This window comes from Jaculus jaculus, chromosome 4, assembly GCF_020740685.1.
Source record: "Jaculus jaculus isolate mJacJac1 chromosome 4, mJacJac1.mat.Y.cur, whole genome shotgun sequence".
NCBI classification, from domain to species: domain Eukaryota; kingdom Metazoa; phylum Chordata; class Mammalia; order Rodentia; family Dipodidae; genus Jaculus; species Jaculus jaculus.
The window spans coordinates 112,902,287-112,926,943 of NC_059105.1; the positions used below are offsets into that span (position 1 = coordinate 112,902,287).

The 24,657-nt window shown below is 42.0% G+C and overlaps 1 protein-coding gene and 1 non-coding gene across 51 annotated transcripts in view; one reads left to right on the forward strand and one right to left on the reverse strand.

Annotated features, from left to right (window-relative positions):
• Positions 1–16,182, reverse strand: part of Map4k4 (mitogen-activated protein kinase kinase kinase kinase 4) — a 223,178-nt gene extending 206,996 nt beyond the window's left edge. For 16 of the 50 annotated variants that reach the window (XM_045147012.1, XM_045147050.1, XM_045147045.1 and 13 more), the window contains exons 1-2: positions 15,998–16,180; positions 15,623–15,688 (exon numbers count right to left, since the gene is read on the reverse strand). In XM_045147012.1, the coding sequence (XP_045002947.1) occupies positions 15,623–15,688; positions 15,998–16,054 (123 nt within the window). In that variant the 5' untranslated portion in view covers positions 16,055–16,180. Of the gene's footprint in view, positions 1–15,622; positions 15,734–15,997 lie in introns of those variants that run through there. The other 34 variants (XM_045147026.1, XM_045147041.1, XM_045147042.1 and 31 more) reach the window with 5 other exon arrangements.
• LOC123460346 lies at positions 7,514–7,620 on the forward strand. Its single transcript, XR_006636911.1, has one exon. It is a non-coding gene; the product is annotated as a U6 spliceosomal RNA (small nuclear RNA).
• Positions 16,183–24,657: the final 8,475 nt, after the last annotated feature.

The following is a 24,657-nucleotide window of genomic DNA, read 5'->3' on the forward strand; positions in this document are numbered from 1 at the left end:
GCACAGAATAAACATTCCCACTCATAAAGGGAAAAAGAGGGACATAGCAAGAAAAGACTAGACCAAAAGAAGACCAAAAACCAGCAGGGCAAACACCAAATCCTGCAACTCCATGTTGGTAATACTACGGGATCCCAAAGATTTAGGGAGCCCAAGCACCAGCTTCTCCCTCCTCAGCTGTGCTGCTTGTAGCTTTTCTTTCATTGGCCCCACCTTCTCTGAGTCCAGACCTTTTCTTGGCAAATACTCCAAGGTCTTTCCATCTCTAACCTCTTGCAACTAATGGTCCTCCTTCACATCCTTACACAATAAAGCTTCACGGAGTCTCCATTCAGGGACTCCAAACCTGCCTCACATGGCTAAGCCTCAGTAGCTTTGGAACTATGCTGTAATACTCCATGACCCCCCCCCCTTCATCTTGCATGATTCTTCCAAAACCAGTAAAACGTGGGCAATGCTATTAAGTCCTATCAGGTTGGGGTGAAGCCTGACACCCATAGTGTGCAGCTGTAACAGACTGTATGCTGAATGCTTTGTTCCTAGCTAGTGGCAATTTGGGAGGTAGAGCCTTACCAGAGAAGGTACATAGTTAAAGGTGAGTTTAGGGGTATTATATCCAGCTCGCCCTTACTAGAATCCAGCTCGCTCTTGAGTATAAGCCAAAAGAAAACCTTTCCTCACTCATCTGCTGATTTGGGTCAGGTGCTTTGTACCAGCAACAAGAAGGTAGCTACAACAGTACCCATGCAAAATGTCAGGTATGGTGGCCTATGCCTGTGATACCTGGAGCTCACTTGTCAACTAGACGATCCAAATTAGTGAGCTCTAGACCAATGAACAACACTGTCTCAAAATAGAGGTAGATGGTGAACCTGAGAAACAATACTCAAGGCTCTCATCTACACAACACACACCCCCACACACAAACACACATACATACATGAATGCATACCACATACATACAAAAAAAAAGGTGAATCTACAGGAAAACTGATAAGGACAACAAATGGTAATCACATGGGCATATTTTTTTAAGGATTTTCTTTTGTTTTTATTTATATGTGTACTTGCACCATAGTCTTTGGTCGCTGCAAACAAATATCAGACACTTCCGTCACTTTTTACATCCAGCTTTACATGGGAAATTTAACCCCAAGGTTTTTATTATTATTATTTATTTGAGAAAGCAAGAGTGAAAGAGGAAGACAGAGAGAAAGAGAGAGAGAGAGAGGGAGAAATGGACGTGCCACAGCCCCTAGCCACCGCAAATAAACTCCAGAGGCATGCGCCACGTTGTACATCTGGCTTACATGGGTCCTGGAGAATCAAACCAAGGTCCTTTGGTTTTGCAGGCAAACACCTTAACCACTAAGCCATCTCTCCAGCCCAAACCCAAAGTTCTTACAAGCAAGCACCATAAACCACTAAGCCATCTTCCCTACCCCCACTTGTTAGTTTTTACTTAGTACTTAAATCTTTCTTTAAAATATTTGACTGTTGATACAAATGTATCTAGGGATTTATATTTAAAATTTATGTTTTATAATATATTAAGGAGTAAACTGGGGCTGGGAAGATCTTGCCAGTTAAGGCACTTTGCCTGTAAAGCCAAAGGACCCAGGTTCGATTCCCCAGGACCCACATTAAGCCAGAAGCACAGGGTGGCACATACATCTGAATTTTGTTTGCAGTGGCTAGAGGCCCTGGCCTATATTCATATATTCATTCCCTGTCTCTCTCCCTCCCTCCCCCACTTCTCTCTCTCTTTCTCTCTCAAGTAAATAAATAAAAATCAAAAACCATTTTTTTAAGATCAAATTGTATGCCAAAATACTATATGTTCAGATAATAAGGTCAAGTAGATACAAAGGGAAAGATTACTTTTATAACTTCCTTATACATGAAATGTCATTTTAAGATAGTTTAAATTGTATAATATACACCTCAAGGCAGTATCTAAGATAGCATAAAAAATTACAACTAATGAACCAGCAATGGAGGTAAAAGGGAATTACAGAAAAGACTCAATCACAAAGACAAAAAAAAAAAAAAAAAGGAAGAAAAGAGAAGACCATCAAATGAGAGTAAGTCTTCACACAAGAGATGAGAGGGAAAGAATGGAAGAAAGAAAAGGAAGAAAGGAGGGAGAAGAGGAAAAAATAAATAGAATAAAAGCAAGGGAAAAATAAGTTAGTATCATATCTTATTTCACATGAGAGTAAGTATTTCGAGCTAGCTAAGTAGCAAACTAGTGAAATGACCAATTCCATCTTGGGAGCCGATGGCTGACAAAGTCCTATTTCAACAAAATAAAAGGAATTATACACTTTAAAAGCTAGCATTTATAACTGCAAAGTCCTTTCCTAGTAATATAAAAAATAAAACATAAAAATTCTTTACTTTGTATTTTATTTGCCAAAAAATTCTGCAAAACCATTTTACTTAGTAAGCTCAGAAAAGAAATATCTTCTATCAATATTGTCAAAACACAAATACAATCATGTACTGAATAACAACAAACTATATATGACAAAATCCTGCCAAGTGACAACTTATCTGCATTATTAGTTTGTATAGGTACTCTGTTACACAATTAGTTCAATAGCCCAAGTTCACATTTCCCATAATGTACATTCATCATTAAATGTATACCTAACTATACACAGCATTTTTTTAAAAATGCATAACCTTCTTTCTTTTGCTTCCTTCAATAATCTGAACATCACAAACTTTTAATAATTAAGTATCACAAAACTGTAAACCAATGTAAGCATTTTACAGAGCTCCTCCTTCTACTCTAAGGCCATGGGGCTAGCACCTGAGCCTAGTGGTCTCTGTATGTATATAGCACATGTGGCTTACTTACTGTAGTTACAGGTCATCTTTTCTCTAAGTTTTATTCCAGATACTACTCAAAAGATATGCTGATACATATTGAGTTCAAAGCCAGACTGAGTTACTTGGCAAGATCCTTACCTCCATACTCACCAAAAGGGGACTTTAGAATATAAAGAAAACATTCTGGTGATGCACCTGAAGCAAATTCAGATAAGTAAACTTATTCTCCCATATAAAACAAAGGAAACCATTCCTTTAACTTGGGATACATTCTCCTGATCAAATTAACAGGGGAGAAACGAAGCTTTTCCACTAAAATCAGGAACAAGACAAGGGTGTCCACAGTCCCCACTTTTATTTAATATAGTTTTGGAAGTCTTAGCCATAGCAATAAGGCAAGAGACACACATACAAGGGATACAAATTGGAAAGGAAGAGATCAAGTTATCATTATTTGCAGATGACATGATTCTATACATAAAGGACCCTAAACACTCTACTAGCAAACTGTTAGAGCTGATCAAAACCTACAGCCATGTAGCAGGATACAAAATAAATACACAGAAATCAGTAGCCTTCATATATGCTAACAACAAACACACAGAGGATGAAATCAGAGAATCACTCCCATTCACAATTGCATCAAAAAATAAAAAATAAAGTACCTTGGAATAAACCTAACCAAGGAAGTAAGGAATCTCTACAATGAGAACTTTAAAACACTCATGCGAGAAATTGCAGAAGACACTAGAAAGTGGAGAAACATCCCTTGTTCCTGGATTGCAAGAATCAATATTGTGAAAATGGCAATCTTACCTAAAGCAATCTACACATTTAATGCAATCCCTATCAAAATTCCTAGGCATTCTTCATGGAAATAGAAAAAACAATCCAAAAATTCATTCAGAATCACAAAAAACCTCAAATATCTAAAATAATACTGAGCAACAAAAATAAGGCTGGCGGTATCACCATACCCGATTTTAACCTATACTACAGAGCCATAGTAACAAAAACAGAGTGGTACTGGCACAAAAACCGACATGTAGATCAGTGGAACAGAATAGAGGACCCAGATGTAAGCCCAAGTAGCTACAGCCACCTGATATTCGATAAAAATGCCAAAAATACTCATTGGAGAAAAGACAGCCTATTCAGCAAATGGTGTTGGGAAAACTGGATATATATCTGTAGAAGGATAAAAATAGTTTCTTCTCTCTTGCCATGCACAAAAATTAAGTCCAAATGGATTAAAGACCTTAACATAAGACCTGAAACTCTGAAACTGCTAGAGGAAAAAGTAGGGGAAACCCTTCAACATATTGGTCTTGGCAAACACTTTCTGAATACAACCCCAATTGCTCAGGCAATAAAACCACAGATTAATCACTGGGACCTCATGAAACTACAAAGATTTTGCACTGCCAAAGACACTGTGAAAAAAGCAAAGAGGCAACCTACAGAATGGGAAAAAATCTTCACCAGCTATATATCTGATAGAGGATTAATATCTAGGATATACAAAGAACTCAAAAAGTTACATAATAAGGAATCAAACAAGCCAATCAAAAAATGGGCTATGGAGCTAAATAGAGCATTCTCAAAGGAAAAAATACGAATGGCATATAAGCATCTAAAAAAATGTTCTACGTCACTAGTCATCAGGGAAATGCAGATTAAAACTACATTGAGATTCCATCTCACTCCTGTCAGATTGGCCACCATCATGAAAACAAATGATCATAAATGTTGGCAGGGAGGTAGAAAAAGAGGAACCCTTCTACTCTGCTGGTGGGAATGCAATCTAGTCCAGCCATTGTGGAAATCAGTGTGAAGGTCCCTAAAACAGCTAAAGATTGCAGCTATGGCACTCCCAGGCATATATCCGAAGGAATCATCTCATTTCCTTAGAAGTACGTGCTCAACCATGTTTATTGCTGCTCAATTTATAATAGCCGGGAAATGGAACCAGCCTAGATGTCCCTCAACTGATGAGTGGATAATGAAGATGTGGCACATTTATACAATGGAGTTCTACGCAGCGATAAAGAAAAATGAAGTTATGAAATTTTCAGAAAAATGGATGGATCTGGAAAGGATTATACTAAGTGAGGTAACCCAGTCCCAGAAAGCCAAGCGCCACATGTTCTCCCTCATATGTGGATCTTAGCTACAGATGATTGGGCTTCTGTGTGAGAAGGAAAATACTTCGTAGCAGAGGCCAGTAAGTTAAAAAGGAGATATAAAGGGAAGAGAAAGTCAGGGAGGAGGGTACTTAATAGGTTGATATTGTATATATGTAAGTACAGTGATTGAGATGGGGAGGTAATATGATGGAGAATGGAATTTCAAAGGGGAAAGTGAGGGGCAAAGGAGGGAATTACCATGGGATATTTTTTTATTATCATGGAAAATGTTTATAAAAATTTTCTTAAAAAGAAGTTATTGAGTGGAAATTTGCATAAAGTACAATGGACTACTTTAAAGAGATAGCAGCATTTGACATGTTACACAGTGTACACACATGTAATCTCTATCTTGTCTCAATACATGACTATCACACCGAAGCAAAGCCCCTTATCTCTTCGTTAGCCTCCAACAACAACCAGCCTATTCTCTCACTGTGGGTTGTTTTTTATAATAGATGTTTTATATACTGGAATCAATATGTAAGCTTTTGTGTCTGGCTCTGTTCGTGAGCATTTGGGATGTTTGTTCACACTGTGGCAGGTATAGATATAATGTAATTCTCTTTTGACTGAATAACATTCCAAGTTTTTGTATACAGTTGTTTGGGTGAACATTTGGGCTATTTCCATCTCTTGGTTATTGTTACCTATACTAGGAACATGAGCATGTATACACATGTTCACATACCCATTTTCAATCCTATGAGGTACATACCTATTAGAAGGGTTGTTGAGTCATATGATAAATCTATGTTGAACTTTTTGAGACTTCCAAACCATTTTCCATAGGAGAACACATTCACATTCTCACCCAGGAATGTGAAAAAGACTTCAAGTTCCTCTAATTCACCTCAACACTATTGTGGTGGTTTGAATGTGAATGTATGTTTTCCATAGCCTCACGTATTATTGGTTAAGGTTATGTTACCTGCTTAAGTCTCCAGCAGCCTGTTGCAGGAGGAGTCACTGGGAGCAGATCCTGTGGTCCAGCCCTAAAGTAGGATTATGGGTAGATCTTGATTTGAAACCAAAAGTGTGGAGAGAGCAGCTTGAGCTCTGTGTGTTTGCATTGTGGTGCTGACTGTTGGTGGTGTCTCTGCTTGGACCTATGAAAGGGGGCCAGCATCTTCTGCCACTGATGGGACTTACCTTGGGTCTGTAAGCTTGAGATAAATCTCTTCCTCACATAAACTGTGTTGGATTAGATCTTTGCTCCAGCAACATAGAGCTGGTTTCAACAACTATTTAAATCAAATAAACAAACAAACAAAACTCCTAACAACCCCCCCCAAAAAATTAACAGATTGTGTTTTGCTTTTTTAAAAATCCTGATGAGTCAATAACTTCAGCTTGCAGTAAAGGAAGTTCCAGGCTTTGGTATCACATTGTCAATGGCTAGATATTTCAAGATGGAATCCCAAAAATATAGTAAGAAGGGAAAATAATTTGGCCTTCTTCCTGATACTAACAACTTTAGTAAACAGTTTGTATCTATGATATTAAAAAAAATTTTATTCACATTTGAAGAAACAACTTCACCTTATAGTGCTGACTAGTAGTGAGAGTGGGGAAGGTCAAGATTTTCCCCATCCAGTCATATATGGTTCTCAGTGTCAGATGACATCAAGCACATTCAGGTTGGTATGGCTAGACTGTTGAGAAAGGGAACCCAAGTAGACAGATTCTTGCTCCTTTCTTTCTTCTTACTGACAGACAATTCCATCAGGCTTCTCTTCTGAACAGGACCATGACACCAAGCAGAAATACCTTCTGAAGGCTTTAATCCTGACAGCCAGACACTAGACACAATTTCAGCATCTATAAACTGGGCAACATACAGAAAAGCGTATGGTGTCATCCACCTGGCATACTATTTGCTAATAAAAACCACCATACTGCTAGGTGGATGAAATCTCAGTAAACAGGAAGTAAGAGATCACATGCATGAAGCTATGTTTTCTGTGATTCTATTTAAATGAAAGCAAAGAAAAGGTAAATTTATACAAAAGAACAAGTAGTGATTGCCCAGGATTCTGGGTTAGAATGGGGATTCACTGTAAATGTTAACAGATGCACACCAGGTCTAGATATAATCTTATCTGCCAGGCTCTAAGTTATCTCCAGAGTAGAAAAGTTGAAATCAACAGGTTATCTGAAACATTGCATGTATATCACATTAGGAAAAGTTGTTGACAAAGGTTGAACTTTGCTAGCCATTTCACTTATCATTTAGGGTATACAAAAGGAAAAGTAATATACATAGAAAACCAAGCAAATAAAACAGTGTGAGGGAGCCAGGCATGATTGTGCATGCCTTTAATCCCAGCACTCAGAGCACAGGTGGGATGATCACTGTGAGTTAAGAGGCTAGCCTGGAACTACAGAGTGAGTTATGGGTCAGCCATAAGACTCCACCTAGAGGGGGGCGGGGGAAGGAAAGTAAAATGTGAGGGAAAGAAATGGTTAAAATAAGAAATGTAATAACAGTGCTCGCTTCGGCAGCACATATACTAAAATTGGAACGATACAGAGAAGATTAGCATGGCCCCTGCGCAAGGATGACACGCAAATTTGTGAAGCGTTCCATATTTTAAAAAAAAGAAAAGAAAAAAGAAATGTAATAACATTCAAGTTGGATCCCAGATAAACAGCATTTATACAATCATGATAATATAAACAAATATCATATCAGCCAAAAATTATACGATATACTCACTCAAAGGAAGAAAGTTAAAAGTACAGGAAAAAATATTCTACTCTTGAACTACAGTAGTTCAACAATAGTATTACTGTTAAAGAAGTGAATGAATTCATGAGTAAACTGAGAAAAAGCCACAGAAACATGTAATTGAGAACTATGATAGTAAAAGCAGCACTGAAAACTGGTTCCTTTGGAAAACAGGACAGTTCCAAGTTTCAAAACATGCATTTTAGTATCATTTGATTCTAACTATGTGCATTTTAATGAATTTTAAGCCCCTACTTAACAAATAATAAAAATAAAGAATTCTTTATATACAAAACTGGGGTTTTCTTTTAATTACTTAAACTGAATGGATCACTTGTCCATATTTAGCCATATTTGATAAACTTAGGATGCCAAGAGGTCGGAGGCATTTGACCATAACCACACAACTGGAAGCACAGGTGCCCTGACTCACAAGTTCTCTCTCAGTGGTGGGAAAATCAACAACTGGGTACCCACAAGAGCCCCTAATACTGTAACTTGCAAATGCACCAAGCTTACTAGGAGCCCTGCTCCAAACCAGTCTTGCCAGTCAGTGCCATGCTCATCAAAGCAGTTAGTTCATCTCAGGTATGTAAAAATGCTAACACCAAAATGACACAAAACGACAGGATAACATTATGCCTTGAGAATAACAAAAAACATGTAAACTGGTACTCTGCATGACAATTTCTCCACTTCAATTTTCTGCTTACACTTTTTTGCTTTTTACCGTATTTTTCTGTGCAGAGAAGCCCTGCTGACATCAAGCCACCTAAATAAAGAGAACACTGAAGCCAGATGTAGAGGTGCATGCCTGTAACACCAGCTACTCAGGAGGCTGAAGCAAGAGAACCTGAGCTCAAGGCCAGTTTGGGAACATGAGCAAAAATAAGAAAAGCCTACCGAGAAAGTTAATTTAAAAAGACCACACTACAATGTGTTGTGCTGGTTCCCTGTTAGAGTACATTCACTGAATGCAAACGTGCTACACAGAAGACCTGGGCAGACATACAGCTAATACTTGTCATTCTCTGCACATCTTCCTGTCTTTCCTGAGCTCCATGAGGGTAGGGGTATCTCTCACTAGTATACTAACACAACAGGCACAGCCCAGGTTAACAGCACCCTAAGTATTTGTTGGATAAAACAATTGCTACACAGTTGTTTTTGGCTTTGACTTGCCAGTTTAGCTCTAGGTTCCTTACAATGCTACCTACACATAAAACTTTCTAACATACCAACTTTTAAATATTAGTCCTAAAAATCTGACATTACTTTGTTAATTAATTACTTAACCCATGAAGCAGCTTTTCTTCCAAGTGACGCCAGCAGTCTTTAGTACTGACCCGGTCTCAAATTAAAAGGTCATATTCTATTTGGTAAGTAGTGACATTAAACTAAAGAACATATTGCTGCCACACTGGCTAATGGATTAAATGTAAAGTTTCCCTGTCCTCCTACAGGGTAGTCATCCTTCCACATATTAAAAATGTTTATCCTAACTCAAGTGTTGTGTTCCCACATTATTATAACAAACTGACTGCCAACTAATCTTCTACAAGTTAAATAAGTACTTAGGAATCCTTACCCTTATAATCAAGTTACTGGCCCAAATTTGAATAAAACATATTGGCCTAGAGAAATGACAGAGGTGCTTGCTTACAAAGCCTCATGACCAGGGTTTGATTCCCCAGTACTCATGTAAAGCCAGATACACAAAGAGACACAAGCATTTGGAGCTTGTCTGCAGCAGCAGGAGGATGACACACCCAATCTTCTCTGGTGTGTGTGTGTGTGTCTCCCTCTCAAATAAATATTTTTCAAAAACTAAAACAAAGCCAGGCATGGTGGCACACGCCTTTAATCCCAGCACCTGGGAGGCAGAGGAAGGAGGATCGCCATTGAGTGTACGGCTGTCCTTAGACTACATAGTCAGCCTGGACCAGAGTGAGACCCTACCTCTTAAATAAAACATGTAATATTTTCACACTGGTCATTGAAATGTACTTAAGTTTTCAAAGCACTTATCACTATTCTATGAGCTATATCACAATATATTACCTATCTATCCACTTGTGATACAAACAAGGTTTTGAAAACACTGATTCAAAAGCTAAAAAGAAGGGCTGGAGAGATGTCTTAGCAGTTAAGGCACTTGCCTGCAAAGCCTAAGGACTCATGTTCTACTGTCTAGGTCCCATGTAAGTCAGATGTACAATGTGATGCAAATGTGCAAGGTCGCACATGAGCATAAGACAGTGCACATGTCTGAAGTCCGATTATAGTAGCTGGAGGCCGTGGTGCACCAATTATCTCTATCTCTCTTTTAAAAAAAAAAAAGCTAAAGAGATGACAAAATTGTTTTCAGTCCCTAATTATCATGCATTCTAAATATGGGATATTGAGAATTTCCTATGGACTAAGTTCTTATCTCTAATACCATTCACTTTTGTACATTTTACCTTAATGTCCATAATACACCTTCATCTAAGCTGGAGAGTGAATCTGCCAGGTAAGCACTTAATAATGCTTACTTCTCACTATATTGTGCCTCAACATCTGGGCTTCCTATGTCTGAAAAGTGTTAATTTCTACTATTTATATATCCTGTTGCTATCCACCAATATTTGTAGTGACTGGAATGATTGAAAAATAAAAGCAATGAAAATAATAAGAAACACAGGCATCATGAACTTAATACAACAGAGAGAGAAATAAAACCATCTGACACTCTAATAATTAGGCAATGTCCTGGTTAAAGCAGCTACTCACAGCAGGGGGAAGTATTTACTAAGAAAACCAAAGAAACAGAATGACCACAGATGAGGTTCATGTTAAAGCATCCATCTCTATGAAAAATGTACTTGATTTACAATGTTCTTAGTTCCCTGAATCTCAAACTCCTTAAATAATTTTTCTTTAACTTATTCTTTAACCTGCCCAGTGACATATTATTTCGAAAGTAGGACATATTATGTTATTTTCTTTGCTTTTCCAGGCTCCACCTATGAACACATACCCTGTACCAAAGTACATAGATAGTATTTTTACATTATGTTAAAATGTAGAAATATATGTATATCTAATACTATTTAAGAAAAAAAGACAAAATACAAGGACTCCAGCTATTCAAATGAGTGTGCATTTATTAAAGTCTTAAGCAACAAAGAATAAAATCTCTTTAGCAGTAGGGATGGCTATATTTTCTGTAAAGCCTGTGATGTCCTTGATTTTGTGAAACAGCTTTTAGAAATTTGGGGTTGACACCAATACTTGTTCAACAGGCTCGCTTCCTCCCACCTTACCCACATGCAGGATCCTTCCAGCATGAAGGAAATCTATGTCTTAGAACAAGTCTGAACATGCCACTCAGCTGCAGATCAGCTGACAACACTCCTCCTAATGGAAATATCTAATCTACAAACTCACATTCCCACTAAATGTCTTCACCTCCACCAAACACAGACTTATGCTTTGCCACTTGGTTTTCAGGGCATTTCATCACTAAGCAGTCACCCTGCTAATTCCAAGGCTACTGCCAATCAATGGAAAGTGTACCCATACAAAAGTGTAGAGCAAGGCCTGCAGGGAGTACACATAAGTTAAATATACTAAGAAGAAATTCCAAAGGCCCTACATGAACTTTACCTACTTTCTACCATCCCCAACACCACAACCATCCTGACAGGATGGACCTTCACCACCTCACTCTGAACTAACGTCCAAGCCAACCTTACCTGTACCTTCCCATCATTTCATCTGATCAAGTCCCCTACTCCCAAGAAGCCTCAGGCCCAGTGAAACTTTTCAGTAGCTCAATGCTTAAATAATGATGTTTGTCTTCAAATTTGCACCAAATAATACCTTCCTGAGATCCCCTAAACCTCTTGCCATTCCCAAAACTCATTTTTGGTTCTTCTGTTCTTCATACACCCCACCTGCCTTTTTAAAATAATCAATGGGCAGGATTAGCACGGTGCCTAAAGAGGGCAAGAGCAAATTCTTAGCATGAGCTCCCCTTAAGGTCAAGATCTTTGAGCCCAGCCTATTCTGCTTTACCTCAGAGGTGTAGCTGACAGCTATCCTCCAAGGACAAAGGCAGAGAAGGTCAGATATGCTCTGTCCTCCACAAACACTACCACTCTTCTCGAGTGTTCCATGATTTCAGACATCTCACCTGCTGGATTCTAAACTCCCCTGACAAATACTACTCCTGAACTCCCCTCCCCTCTGAGCGCCACTGCAATTCCTTCAAGCCAAGGCTGTCCTTTTTAGGATAGCAGTATGCTCAGACCACAAAATAGCACTTACCCAAGAAAAACACAAATCATCAAATAGCTAAAAGAATAACAAAATGCAAAATAGCAGGGAAAAAAAATCTCGATTTTAGTTCTGGCTTTTATTTTCTATACTATGACTTGTCTCTACTGATGAAAATAACTGAAATTCACCATATTTATTCAACCTGGGAAAGGAGTATACAGACATACAGACCATTGTATTACGGATACTTTTATAGAATTATAGTATTCTCAATACGACTTTGTGAACAAAACTTTTTTAAAACAAAGGAGCGCAGTTATAGGGATGGAACTGAAGGACTAACACATACTAGGTTTGTTCTTTCCTACTGAGCTATATACAAAAGCCTCACAAAAATTAGTTTTCTAATTTAGTAGTATTTTTCAATACAGTCATCCAAAAACCCAAGTCTATAAGTAACTTTCTTCAAAGAGAAAGTAAAGTTTAAAAAAACAGGTCAATACAGTTTAACTGCACCAGACCACTAAACACTCTTGTCAGATATTTTATAAAAACTAGACGCTATCCCTCAAAAAGCCATTTTCACACAAAACTCTGAAAATTCTTCTTCACTCTAATTCACTACCCCCTCAAAGTAAGCAACCTCTCTGTTGACCTTAAAATGCTATTCTTAAAAATATTTCTTTAGCTGGGTGTGGTGACACACGCCCTTAATCCCAGCACTCCACTCAGGAGGCAGAGGTAGGAGGATCTCCAGAGAGTTCGAGGCCACCCTGAGACTACACAGTCAATTCCAGGTCAGCGTGAACTACAGTGAGACCCTACCTCGAAAAACCAAACTATACATATTTTCTTTATATGGCCTAGTAGATGGCTCAGTGCTTGCCATGTCAGAAACATGGGCTTTCAATTCAAATTCCCAACACCCATGTAAAAGCCAGCCATGGTGGTGTGCACTGGATCCCAACACTGCAGAGGTGGTGTTAGGGAATCCTTGAGGTTCACTGGCTAGCTATTCTAGCCACAATCAGTAAGCTCTAGGATCAGCGAGAGATCCTGCCTCAAAAAAATAGGGAGAACGATGAAGGAAGATGAAGGAAGACAACTGACATCAACCTCTGGTCTCCACACACACGTGCAGCCCACACACATGAACATGCAGGCATGCATGCATGCACACCACATACATACATATTTATGTGAAAAAATCCTTTATAAACTGCAATAAACTTTATTATTAATAATCCAACACCAAAACCACTGTATGCAAATCAACCAATATAAATCATAAAAAAACACTGTGCATAATGGTAAATGGTTGTAGAAATTATATCTTTAAAAGGAAAACAGAGATTTTATTTCTAGGAGATATAAGTTCCCTGAACCAGTTATTAGTAGTACATAACTTCTAGTAACATGTACTGGGACATGTATGAAACATTCAGCTAAATGTTAACATTAGACATGTGATGTTTTCCTAAGCATATTGTTTAAAAAGAAAAAAGAAAAACTGAAGTATTTATAGGTGGAATGTTATCTGAAGTTTACCTTAAGATAAAGGTGGGAAGAATGAAAGTTAGTCATGGGCTGGTATCTTAAACTGAGCTGTAAATTTTTTCTGTGCATGTTTGAAAAACCTTCTTAAAGATGAAAATAATGTAACTGCTTTTGTGTGAAGTCTCCAACACTCCTTTGTTCTGGACTATATGCAACTTTTGCACAGAGTCCTTCATTCCTTAGATTGACATAGATGCTTTTTCCTCAACTGTAGGGAATGTAATCAGAGAACTGTGTCATTGCCAGCATCCCAAATATTTCTCCAGTGTAGGATTTAACTAACAAACCTACTGCAAAAGCATAGGAGTAGGAAGGGACTAACAATGAACCCACCTAAACTGATGCAACAAATGATGTCCACCTCTTAAAAACCAATGAATCCAAAGCCCGGGGTTTTAAAATGGACTATTTATTGCCTTCAAGCTCACCAGTTCATGCTAACTGGGAAAGATACAAACAATCCAACTACTGTGGAACCAGGTCAAAACAAGCTCTGGCTAACTTACTTGGAAGAGAACACTCACCACTTAGATTTGGACTGCAAAACTGGGTTAGAAAAAAACCAACCAGTGCTTAAACAAACACTAGATCTGGGAAGAATGTCTTGAAGCCAGTTACCAGCCACTCAGTGCATTGCAACACAATCTTTTCCAAAAATTTCCAAAGCCTTCCAAATTCAGTTGAGCCCAGCAGGCTGACTTAACAGGGTTTCTTTTCAAATTCAAAAATCTGGCCCAGGCCCCAACAGTTAACCAACAAAACATGCTAATTCACTTGAGATCACCTAAGAATACTGACTCAAGTTCAGACCACAGGCCTGTCAGTACCACTCTCCAGGCCCAGAGAAGCAGGGGCTAGGGAAAAGCAATCAAGTGACACATAAACCCTATTCAGAAAACAAAAAAGGGACAATAGGAGCCACACTTTATTTGGCCTCAGAAAATGCCTACAGTCAGCTTACACACACACACACACACACACACACACACACACACACACCATTTTTTTAACAAAACAATGATAATTCTTCATAGTGAGCCACAAAGGCTTGCTTCATAAGATTTTTTTTTTCCTCTAGCCCAACCTTGTACCCAATCTAACAGCTAGAAAACTCCCCAGTGAAGGTAACTTTCAGAAAACGGTTAGTAAGAAGAAACCAATCAAGAAAGAGAAAAACTTCACATTCTGTTTTGAATGTCAAGGCCTGGGCCTCCATTACTTACAGCGCTCTCATATGCAGTAGAATGGGCACTGAACAAAATGAACACACTGTTAGTCACATCAAATGTTAGCGACGAAGCACAGACTTATAGTCTGCAGATTCCTTAGTTTCATTTGCAGTAGGGGAGCAGGTTATAAATTTAAAGAAAATGAAAGAACTGGGGTGGTGGGTGTGAAACGAGGGCATCCTTTTTACTCTTCACTCTCCCTATTTCAATTACACAGCTGTCAAACAGGTTATTCCTGGAATTCAGACTTTATAATCCCCACACTGTAATTCTTCCTGCTCTTGTTGCCCAAACACACACTCCTCCCTGCTTCCCCAAAAATATGTATGTACCAGGATAGGGTATGGTAGCCAGAACTATTGAGCAGTTCCAGGTAACACCAAAGTCCCCACCTTGAGCACTTGGCAGGCACTCCAAAGAAGAAACATGATGACAGTTTTCAAGAAGGCAAGGCAGTGGTTGAGGATAATCATGAGCAAGGCCTGTCTCTACAGAATTTTAATTCACACACAAACTCACGAAGCCAGACTTGGAGAAGAAGAAAAACAGTCAGGCTGACTTAGAAGTAAAAAATGCTTTTCCATTTTGAAGAAAGTGCATGCCTAACAATGTAGCCTATTTCCTTATCTCGAAGCCAGGAAATGAGGTCTTTTAAGGCCAGACTGAGGAAAAGCTTGGTGCTTAAAAGCAAGGCGAAACCCCTTTCCCAACTTTGGCCAAGTGGCGTGGCCTCCAGTCAGCAGCGCATTTATCACCCTGCCCTGCATCCCCCAAGAAGTTTCTACATGCCACGGGAAACAAAGGCGCCCCACACCGACCTTATAGACTTGTCCATAGGTGCCATTTCCAACCACTTCCACCAGCTCAAAAATCCCAGCAGGGTCCTGGAAAGAGAGGAGAGGGAGAGTCATCATTAAAAATACACCCCCAAAAATGGATTAAATAAAAGTGGGGCAGCCGGAGCGCTAGGGCGGTGGCAAAAGGGTTTCGCCTCGCTCGGTGCCCCCGGCGCCCTAGGGGGCCGTGCCGGGGCTGGTGGGCGGCGGCGGGTCGCGCCCCGAGGTCCCCGCACATGCCCATCCCGGCAGACAAAGGGGCCGCCGCGCCCGCGGCTCTGCCCACGGCGGGGCCCGGCTCCCGGCCGTGCAAGGGCGCGGCCCCCGTGCCCGCTGCCCGCGCGCGGGCCCACTCACCCGCAGGGAGGAGAGGTCGATGTCCACCAGACTTTTTGCAGGGGAGTCGTTCGCCATTTTCCCTTCTTTCTTTTCTTTCTTTTTTTTGTGTTTTGTTTTGCTTTGTTTTTTGCCACCTCGAGACAAATAACAGTGTCTCGCCGGCTCGGTGGGCTCGTGCTGCAGAGCAGGCCGCCGAGGGCGCGCGCAGCGGCGGGCCGGCTCGGACTCGGCTGAGGGGCGCGGGCGGCGGGCTCGGCCGCCCCGGGGCCGCGCGGAAGGCCGGCGGGCGGGCGGGCGGGCGGAGCGAGCGCGGGCGGCGGCGGCGGCGGCGCTCACACCAGGGCGCGGGCCCGGCCGTCAGCCCCCCGCCCCCGGGCGTCGCCCGCCGCCTCAGGCCCCGGCGCCCGCGCCCCGCGCCGCGCGCGCCTCGAGGACGGGCCCGGAGCGTGGGGCCGCGGCGCCGCCGAGAGTTGAGCGAGCAGGCGAGCGAGCGAGCGAGCGCGAGGCAGCGAGACAAAGATAACCCGGGAGGCGGGGGCGGGGGCGGAGGCAGGCGGGGAGGCGGGCGGGGAGCGAGGGGGCGGCGGCGCGCGGAGGAGGGGAAGCGGGACACCAGAAATACACTCTGACGAGGGAGAAAACGGCTCCCCCTCGGCTCCTCCGGCAGGAAAATCGGGCGGAAACGGACTCACACCCCCCGCAGCCCGGAGCCCGGAGCCCGGGGCGGGGAGGGAGGCGCGGGGCGAGGCGCCCGCCGCGTGAATATTCATCAGGGGTGGGGCCGAACAATGGCCGGGCGGCGGGCGGCGGGCGGCGCTGGCCGCGGCCGGGACGCGACGTCGGGCGCCCGGGGTGGGGCCTCGGCGCCCGGCCCCGCACCGCACCGCTCCGCGCTGCTCGGCGCTCGCTCGCGGCGACGCGGGGCTCGGACCTGGGCGGGCCGCGACTTCCCCCGGGAGCCGCGGGGGGCCGGGGAACGCCCCTGCCTCGCGCTCACAATGAATGAAAGGACCTTGACCTGGACCCCGAAGCCGGGACCCGGCCGCTCTCGGGTCGCCGCTGGGAGAGGGCGTGTCGCGGCCGTGCCGGCTCTGAGGGCTCGCCTGCGGGATGCGCCCTGGCAGGATAGGGACCTCCCTCTCCCTTCATCCATCTCTCCCCATCCCCCACCGCCGCCTCCGGATAATATACTCTTTTTGTTTGTTTGTTTGTCTGTTTTTGTTGTTTTGGTTTTTTGAGGCAAGGTCTCTTATCCTGGCGGATCCAGAACTCTCTCTGTAGCTCTACGCTGGCCTAGAATTCAGGGCGACCCTTCTACCTCTGTCTCCCTATTGCTGAGACTAAATGTGCATGCCACCACGCCGCGCCCGCCCGAATAGTATACTCTTGAGACCCTCATTTCCGTTTTCGGTACACGGTTTTCTTTTCCTTGTTCTTCCTTTCCAGGTTAAATTTGTAGCATGGTTGTAGTTGACTGTCCTCTGAATCTCAGCAGCTCCTATACTTACCTGCTGTGTTGCTGGCTCATGGGGGGTAAGCCTTGTGTTTGGGGGCCTGCGACCCTGTACAGGTGTATAGAGCTTAAAGATCACCACGATCAACAAACTGCTTCTTCCAGCAAGCTGATGCTAGTAGGTAGTTGAGAGGCAGTTTCATCAAGTCATCAGTAGCACACTGTTGCACCAACCAAGTAGCCTTTAGTGCCTCCCTATTATCTGGCTGCAGGTAGTCTGTCAAACTTTTGTGAGTGCCTACCAGTGACCAGGAAGGACTGTAATGAAAACACTGATTGGAGGGCACACCCCAGTTTAAGATTTAGGAGGTCTGGAATGGACCTTATAAGTTCTTAGATGAAGCCAAGGTTGTCAGAGGAATCACATGTTGAGAAGCTAAAGTCCATCTAGGCTCTGCAAGCATCCCATCTCCATTATCATTCTATAACATATCTTCACCCATCACCCCCCCTCCACCAACACACTCTGGGCTGAGTGCTTTGCACTGTACCAATTCACCCCCCTGTGGAAGGGAAACCATATACTGCAAGTTATAAACCCAAACCCTCAAAAGCCTAGCTTAGAAGGAAGTAGAAATGCTCTTCAGATCAGCCTAGTCCCAAAATTCAAGTCTGATTCAACCAAGTTGGTCTGCTGTGACCAGAAAATATCTAAGTACTCCCCTGCTTCTAAGAGTTTACTCTGTAAGCCTCTTAAGCCTTTGGATATGAAACTTTCTGGCAAGGTTAAAATATATTCAGGGACTGCTTACATTCATTGATCAGGAAATTAACAGTAATCAGCATTTATGAATTCATTAGTACTTTTAAGTGGTTTTGATTTTTTACTGAAGGCTTACACAGAACTAGACTGCTACACAACTCTGAACTTTCAGACCATATTAATGATAATATTTAAAAGATGACAAGTTGCAGAGGGCGGCTGGAGAGATGGCTCAGCAGTTAAAGGTGCTTGTTTACAAAGCCTGAAGACCCAGGTTTGATTCCCCAGTATCCATGTAAAACTAGATGCACAAAGAGGTGCAAGCATCTGGAGTTCACTTGATAAGCAGGAGGCCTTGGCATGCCCATATTCTCTTTTCTACCTTCTCTCTCTCAGTCTCTCTCTCAAGAAAATAAATATTTTAAAATAATCAAAGATGACAAATTGGGCTCAAGCAATATCCTGTCTCTTACATATGTTATCTCATTATTCATCACATTAGCTTTGAAGAGTACTCCTGATTTTCCTACTTTACACATTGGGAAACCAAATCTAAAGATAGGAACTTACTCAGTGTGCACAATACATAAATCCCAGTGGCCCACCCACCTTGGTATTGAGGCCTACCTCATACCCTCCCTCCCTCCCTGTCTCTGATAGTTTGAATGCATGTCCCCCAGAGACTCAGGTGTTTTATTAAAGCTTCTACCTTGGTTCTCCAGCAGTCTGGCTGGAGGAGGTGTTATTGGGAGTGGATCCTAGAGTCCAGCCCTAAGGTGTCACGGGATGAGTGGATGGCAGATCTTAATTCCAGAAGGAAAAAAACAGGTATGCAAAGAGGTCTGAGGGGAGGGTGTCCTGCCTGCTGCCAGTTTGTGCTTTCTGCTTTTGGTTTTTGCTGGCTGTTGGATTTTCTCTGCTTGAATGTATGAAAACAGCATCTTCTGCCATTGATGGAATTTTCCCCTAGCTCTGAAAGTTTGAAATAAATCCTTTCCTCCCCTAAACTGTGTCCAGTTTGGATGTTCATCACAGCAACATGGAAACTGATTACAACACTGCTCAAATTCCCTCTCTCATTTCAACCCAGCTCAGAACCACTTTCTTACTGTATTCTTTCTCTCTCTGTCCCACTAAGCTGCTATTGCTTATATCACCATTGGGACAAGCCAATATTTGTTCTTGAAAGAGTCTCCCAATGCAAAGCACCGGCCAGATATCAGAAAGAGTATCTCAGTGTATCCTCAGAAAGCTTACAGTTTAGAAATGAGCCCAAGACAGTTTCATAAATACCCATAGCATAGGCAGAATATTCTAAGTTCCAGCTAGATGGAAAGATCACTAAACAGGTCACTGTTAAACATACATGATTTAGCAAAGCTGAACTGGGTTTGAACCCCATTTCTATTATCATTTGTGTAATCTTGCTCCTGTTGCTTAACTTCTCAGTCTATTTCCTCTTGAATATACTAGATAAAGACAGGTGATAAGAGGAAGTAAGAAAATGCCTTTGAAAGTGGAGGATTCTCAATGGAATGGGAGTGTGGTAGGGAACAAAAGAGGCCAGTGGGACAGGAATATGATCAAATTACAGTATATCCGTGTACTAGAGTTCTCCATAAAAATGTAGAAGCAAATAAAACAACTAAGAAGCAAGAATACAGGCCAAGGTAGTAAGGCCTGGTGACCGCATGCAAAATGTCCTGGGGTAGAAAATTCTCCAGTTGACACAGGGTGAGATTGAGAAGGCAACATAAATAAAAGGTAGAAAACTTGCTTGTGATTCAGAACCTTATGCATACTTACAAGCATGTTATCAGAGCAAAGGATAAGAACCAATGCAACAGTTACATCTGCCCAGATAGAAACTTCACTCCAGTTCCAAGGGTGGGGCCATGTTTTCAATGCACACTTGTATAAGCTTCAACAGTTACAGCCAAATGCTAGGTGCTAGGTGTCATAAGTATTGTAGTCACCCTTATTCGTGCCTTCATTTTCTTAGGTTTTGCTTAGCCGAGACTACCTCAGTCTGAAACATCAAATGGGAAAGTCCAAATCAAATTTCATGTTTTAAACAACCAATTGCAGTATGTTATCATTGCTCTTCTTATTATTTATTGTTAATCTGTCAATGCCTAACAAACTTTTATCATATTTTGTATAGAAAAAGAATATTACATATGATACACATTTTCAGGTATCCAATGAGGATCTTGTAACTTACCTCCACAGATAAGGGGGTTTCTATAACAATTTTTAAGGAAATTTTCTATATTTTTATTTATGCATTAAGAGAGAGAGTGCTGCAAATGAACTCCATGCACCGCTTTGTGTATTTGGCTTTACTTAGGTACTGGGGAATGAAACTCAAGGAAAGCTTTGCAAGTAAGCACCTTGAACTGCACTATCTCCCCAGGCCCCAACTTTTCTTTTCTTGTAGTCCTGGAGGCTTTCACTGTAAGATCAAGGTTTTAGGCTTCTCCGTTTCTGGTGAGGCCTCTTTGTGGCTTGCAGACAGCTACATACTCGCTGTGTGAGCACACATGGCTTTTCCAACAGGAGAATGCACTCTGGTGTCTTGTGAGAGCACCAACCTTGACCTTTTGGGCTTCACTTTTTGATAACCTAGTTTAACCCTTTACTTCCTTAATACAGTCCCATGAAGGAGTGGGGAGAAGGAGCCATAGGTTCAGCACATGAAGGGATCGAACAAACATTTGACCCTAAACAAGCTTCGTGCCTTATATCATGCTGGAAAGCAGACTTCTTACAGCCCTTGGTTGTCCTTAGGTATCTGTCGAGAACACAAAATAAACCCTGCTAAGAAAGTAGTATATTGGAAAATAACAATTTGACATTTCAGTCAAAGGATGAAATAACTTTCTTGGACAAAGAGAAGTCGAGAGAATGAGGAGACTAGCCACTCTGGGCAAAGCACTCATTTCAGTGAACCAAGAGACACAGGGTGTCAGCTTCCATTACAATAACAGGTACTGGAGACAGTGTATGTGTGGAAACTGAATCATAATACACATAATTAACCTATTTCTTGAAAATGGCATGAATCTGGCTGGAAGGACGGCTTAGTGGTTAAGGCATTTGCCTGCACAAAGGACCCAGATTTGACTCCCTAGGACCCATATAACCAGAAGCACAAAGGTGCACATGCATCTGGAGTTCATTTGCAGTGGCTGGAAACCCTGGCACGCCCATTCCCCCCCCCCCCTTTTCTCTGTCAAATAAATAAATAAAAATAATTTTTTTTAATCCTGTAAAAAAAAAAAAGAAAGAAAGAAAATGGCATGAATCCACACATAAAAACAATTCTCATGACCTAGGCACCTCTTAAAGCTCCTGCCTTCAAATAATATGCATTGGGGATTAAGTTTTCAACACAGGAACCTTAAGTAACAGTTCAAACCACAATAGGTGGGCTGCTCCTGAGCTCAGCAGCCACAAGATGTGAAAGTTCATCTTCATGGGCTGCAATGGACTGGCAGTCATATGTGCACCAGGAACAGAAGTTCCAGAGGGAACTTAATTATGCAAGACTGGAAGGTTGACAATGACAACATCACTTTATTTCCTAGTTTTTCTTTGTTGCAAAAATATTTGAGGAGATATATTTTCAAAGTCAGAATAGGGCAGGTTAATAATGGCAGAAGAAAACCTGACTTTAATGAATATACAAAGTCACTGAGGATTTGTGTCAATTAGAAATAAGTAATAAAGCCAGGCATGGTGGCTAATGGCTATAATCCCAGTACTCCCAGGTAGCAGGATCACTATGAATTCAAATCCAGCCTGTGCTACAGAGTGAGTTCTAGGTCAGCCTGGGCTACAGTGGGAGAGAGCCTGCCTCAAAAAAAGGGAGGAAGAAGACAGCGGGAGAAAAAGAAAAGGAGGGGTGCAAGGAGAGGAAAAGAAGAAAATAAAAGGAAAAAATAGAGAGGAAGGGAGAAAGAAGCAATGAAAGTATTAGTGAGCAAGGGCAATCAAATCAAACAAGGAAAAATATGTGGAACTATGTTCAGAGGAGACCCAGACAGGAAGTATCGTGGGTTTAGGGCCCAGAAATCAGAGTTCTAATGCTCTAATGAACAAAGAATTGAGCAGATGCTTGGGCTCTAGGCCTCTTGGTTTTCTAGCATAAAATCAGCAGGTTAGATGAAATGGTTCACAGATCCTCTTAGGCTCCGATTTCTGTCAGCCTGGCCTCAGACCTGTAATCGCTCCTAGCTCTTAGCCAGGGTGAAACAGGAGTGGCATCATGCACAGTGTAGTTAATGGCACATGGGGAACACTGTCCATTTAGCAGCAAAGTCCCAACCTGTGAAAGCCATTTTTCAAGGTCTGGGGGGTAAAGCTCAATATGAGATACTTACCTACAATGGTCAAAGCCCTGAGTTCAATTCACAGAATAGAAAAAAATAAAAGTTGCAAGGAGGTAGTAGAGCATGCCTGTAATCCTAGTAAAACGGAGAGTAAAGCAGGAGGATAATGAGTCCCAGACTAGCCAAAATGCATAGTGATATCTTGTTTAAAAAGATAGTCATCTTTGAGCATTGGAAAATAGGGCCAACACCCTTTTGCACTACTGCTCAACTGGGTTAAAAAGACACAACTCCTCATAGCCAGGTGTGGTGGCACTCAGGAGGTAGAGGTGGGAGGATCGCCATGAATTCAAGGCCACCCTGAGACTACATAGTGAACTCCAGGAAAGCTTGGGCTAGAGTGAGATCCTACCTCAACCCCCCTCCAAGAAAAAAACACAACTACACTACAGCCCAACAGAGTAGAAGGTGAGGAATGTAGAAGACAGATCAAAGGCCTACAAAGAAGTGGCTCCTAAGGAATTCCTCTCCGTGCTCCCAAGGCTGCAGATGAGGCATGGATGTGATGATGGTGTTGTCTCAGCTCAGGTCTCCCAAAGACAGGTCCTGAGACAGATTTGAGTATAGACAGTTTATGTGAGAGATCATCCCAAGAAACACAAGTGATGGAGGAGGGGAGTGGAAGATGGAATGGAGGTGAGCTAATAAGGAAGATGTTCATGAACAAGTCATCACTGTGGGCACCTGCACTACGTGTTTTTAGCCTGCTAGAAATAAAACTAAGCAAATAATAATAAACCCTGTTTACTTCATAGATGCACTTTATGCAAATCTATTATCTTAGTCTGCTTTCTGTTGCTGTAACCCAGTAGCTGAGACTGGGTAATTTTTTAAACTCTTTTTGTTGACAACCTCTATACATATACACAATATACCATGGTTACAATCCCCTCACACCATCCTCCCTTTATTCCCCCTTCCATAAGGCCCCTGAATCACTCTTTTTTTTTTTTTTTTTTTTTTTTTTTGAGGTAGAGTCTCATTCTAGCCCAGACTGACCTAGAACTCACTCTATAGTCACAGGCTGGCCTCAAACTCACAGTGATTCTCCTACCTCTGCCTCCTGAGTGCTGAGATTATGGGTGTGTGACCAACTTCTCCTTTTCAAATAGTGCCTGGTATAGTTTGATGTCACCATTTTTCCCCTTCTATTATGTACGTCTTGCGTAGGTAGCATCAGCCACTATGAGGTCATGAATGCCATGGCCACTTTGTGTCTGGAGGACAGTATTGCAAAGCACTCCTCCCCTTACTTTGGTTCTTACATTCTTTCTGCTACTCCTTTGGTAATGGTTCCTGAGCATTGGAGGGTGTGATAGAAATGTCTAACTTACTGCTGTCACTTCTCAGCACTTTGGTGAGTTCTGGGTCACTCCAGTGATCACTGCCATCTAAAAAAGAGAACCTTCTCTACCCAAAGAAAGAGTACCATTAATATATGGGCTTAAACATAAATGCTGAGAAGGGACTTATGGTCATAATATATCTATTTTCTTTCACAACCAAAGTAGTTTCCCCCTGAGGCTTAAGACCTCTCTAGACATAGGCTTTTGATTGGGTTTTCAGTACAAGCATGAATTCTGTACCATGAAGAAGGCTTTCCTTCATAACAGATGTGCCACCATTGTAACAGTTGACACATTTGGCCTGGCTGGGTAGGTATGAAGCAGGTCCACTGCTGGTTAAGACCATTGATGACTTTTCTCCCATAACAGGCTGTGTAGCTCTTCCCAGCATCCTGACAGCTAGTCAACAGGGCAAAGTCTTCCAGTTCCACTCCACCTTGATTCCTTGGTGTCTTACAGCCCAAGCATGTGGTAGAAACGGGGTGGTTTTAACAGAACAATTCTAAAGAGCTGGAGAGATGGATCAGCAGTTAAGGCACTTGCCTGCAAAGCCTAACAACCCTGGTTTGATTCCCCAGTACCCACGTAAAGTTAGGTATACACAGTGGTACATGCATCTGGGGTTCATTTGTAACAGTTAGAGGCCCTGATATGCCTGTTCTCATTCTCTCTCCCCCTACCTCTCTCTCTCTCTCTCTCTGCTTGTCAATAAATAAGTTTAA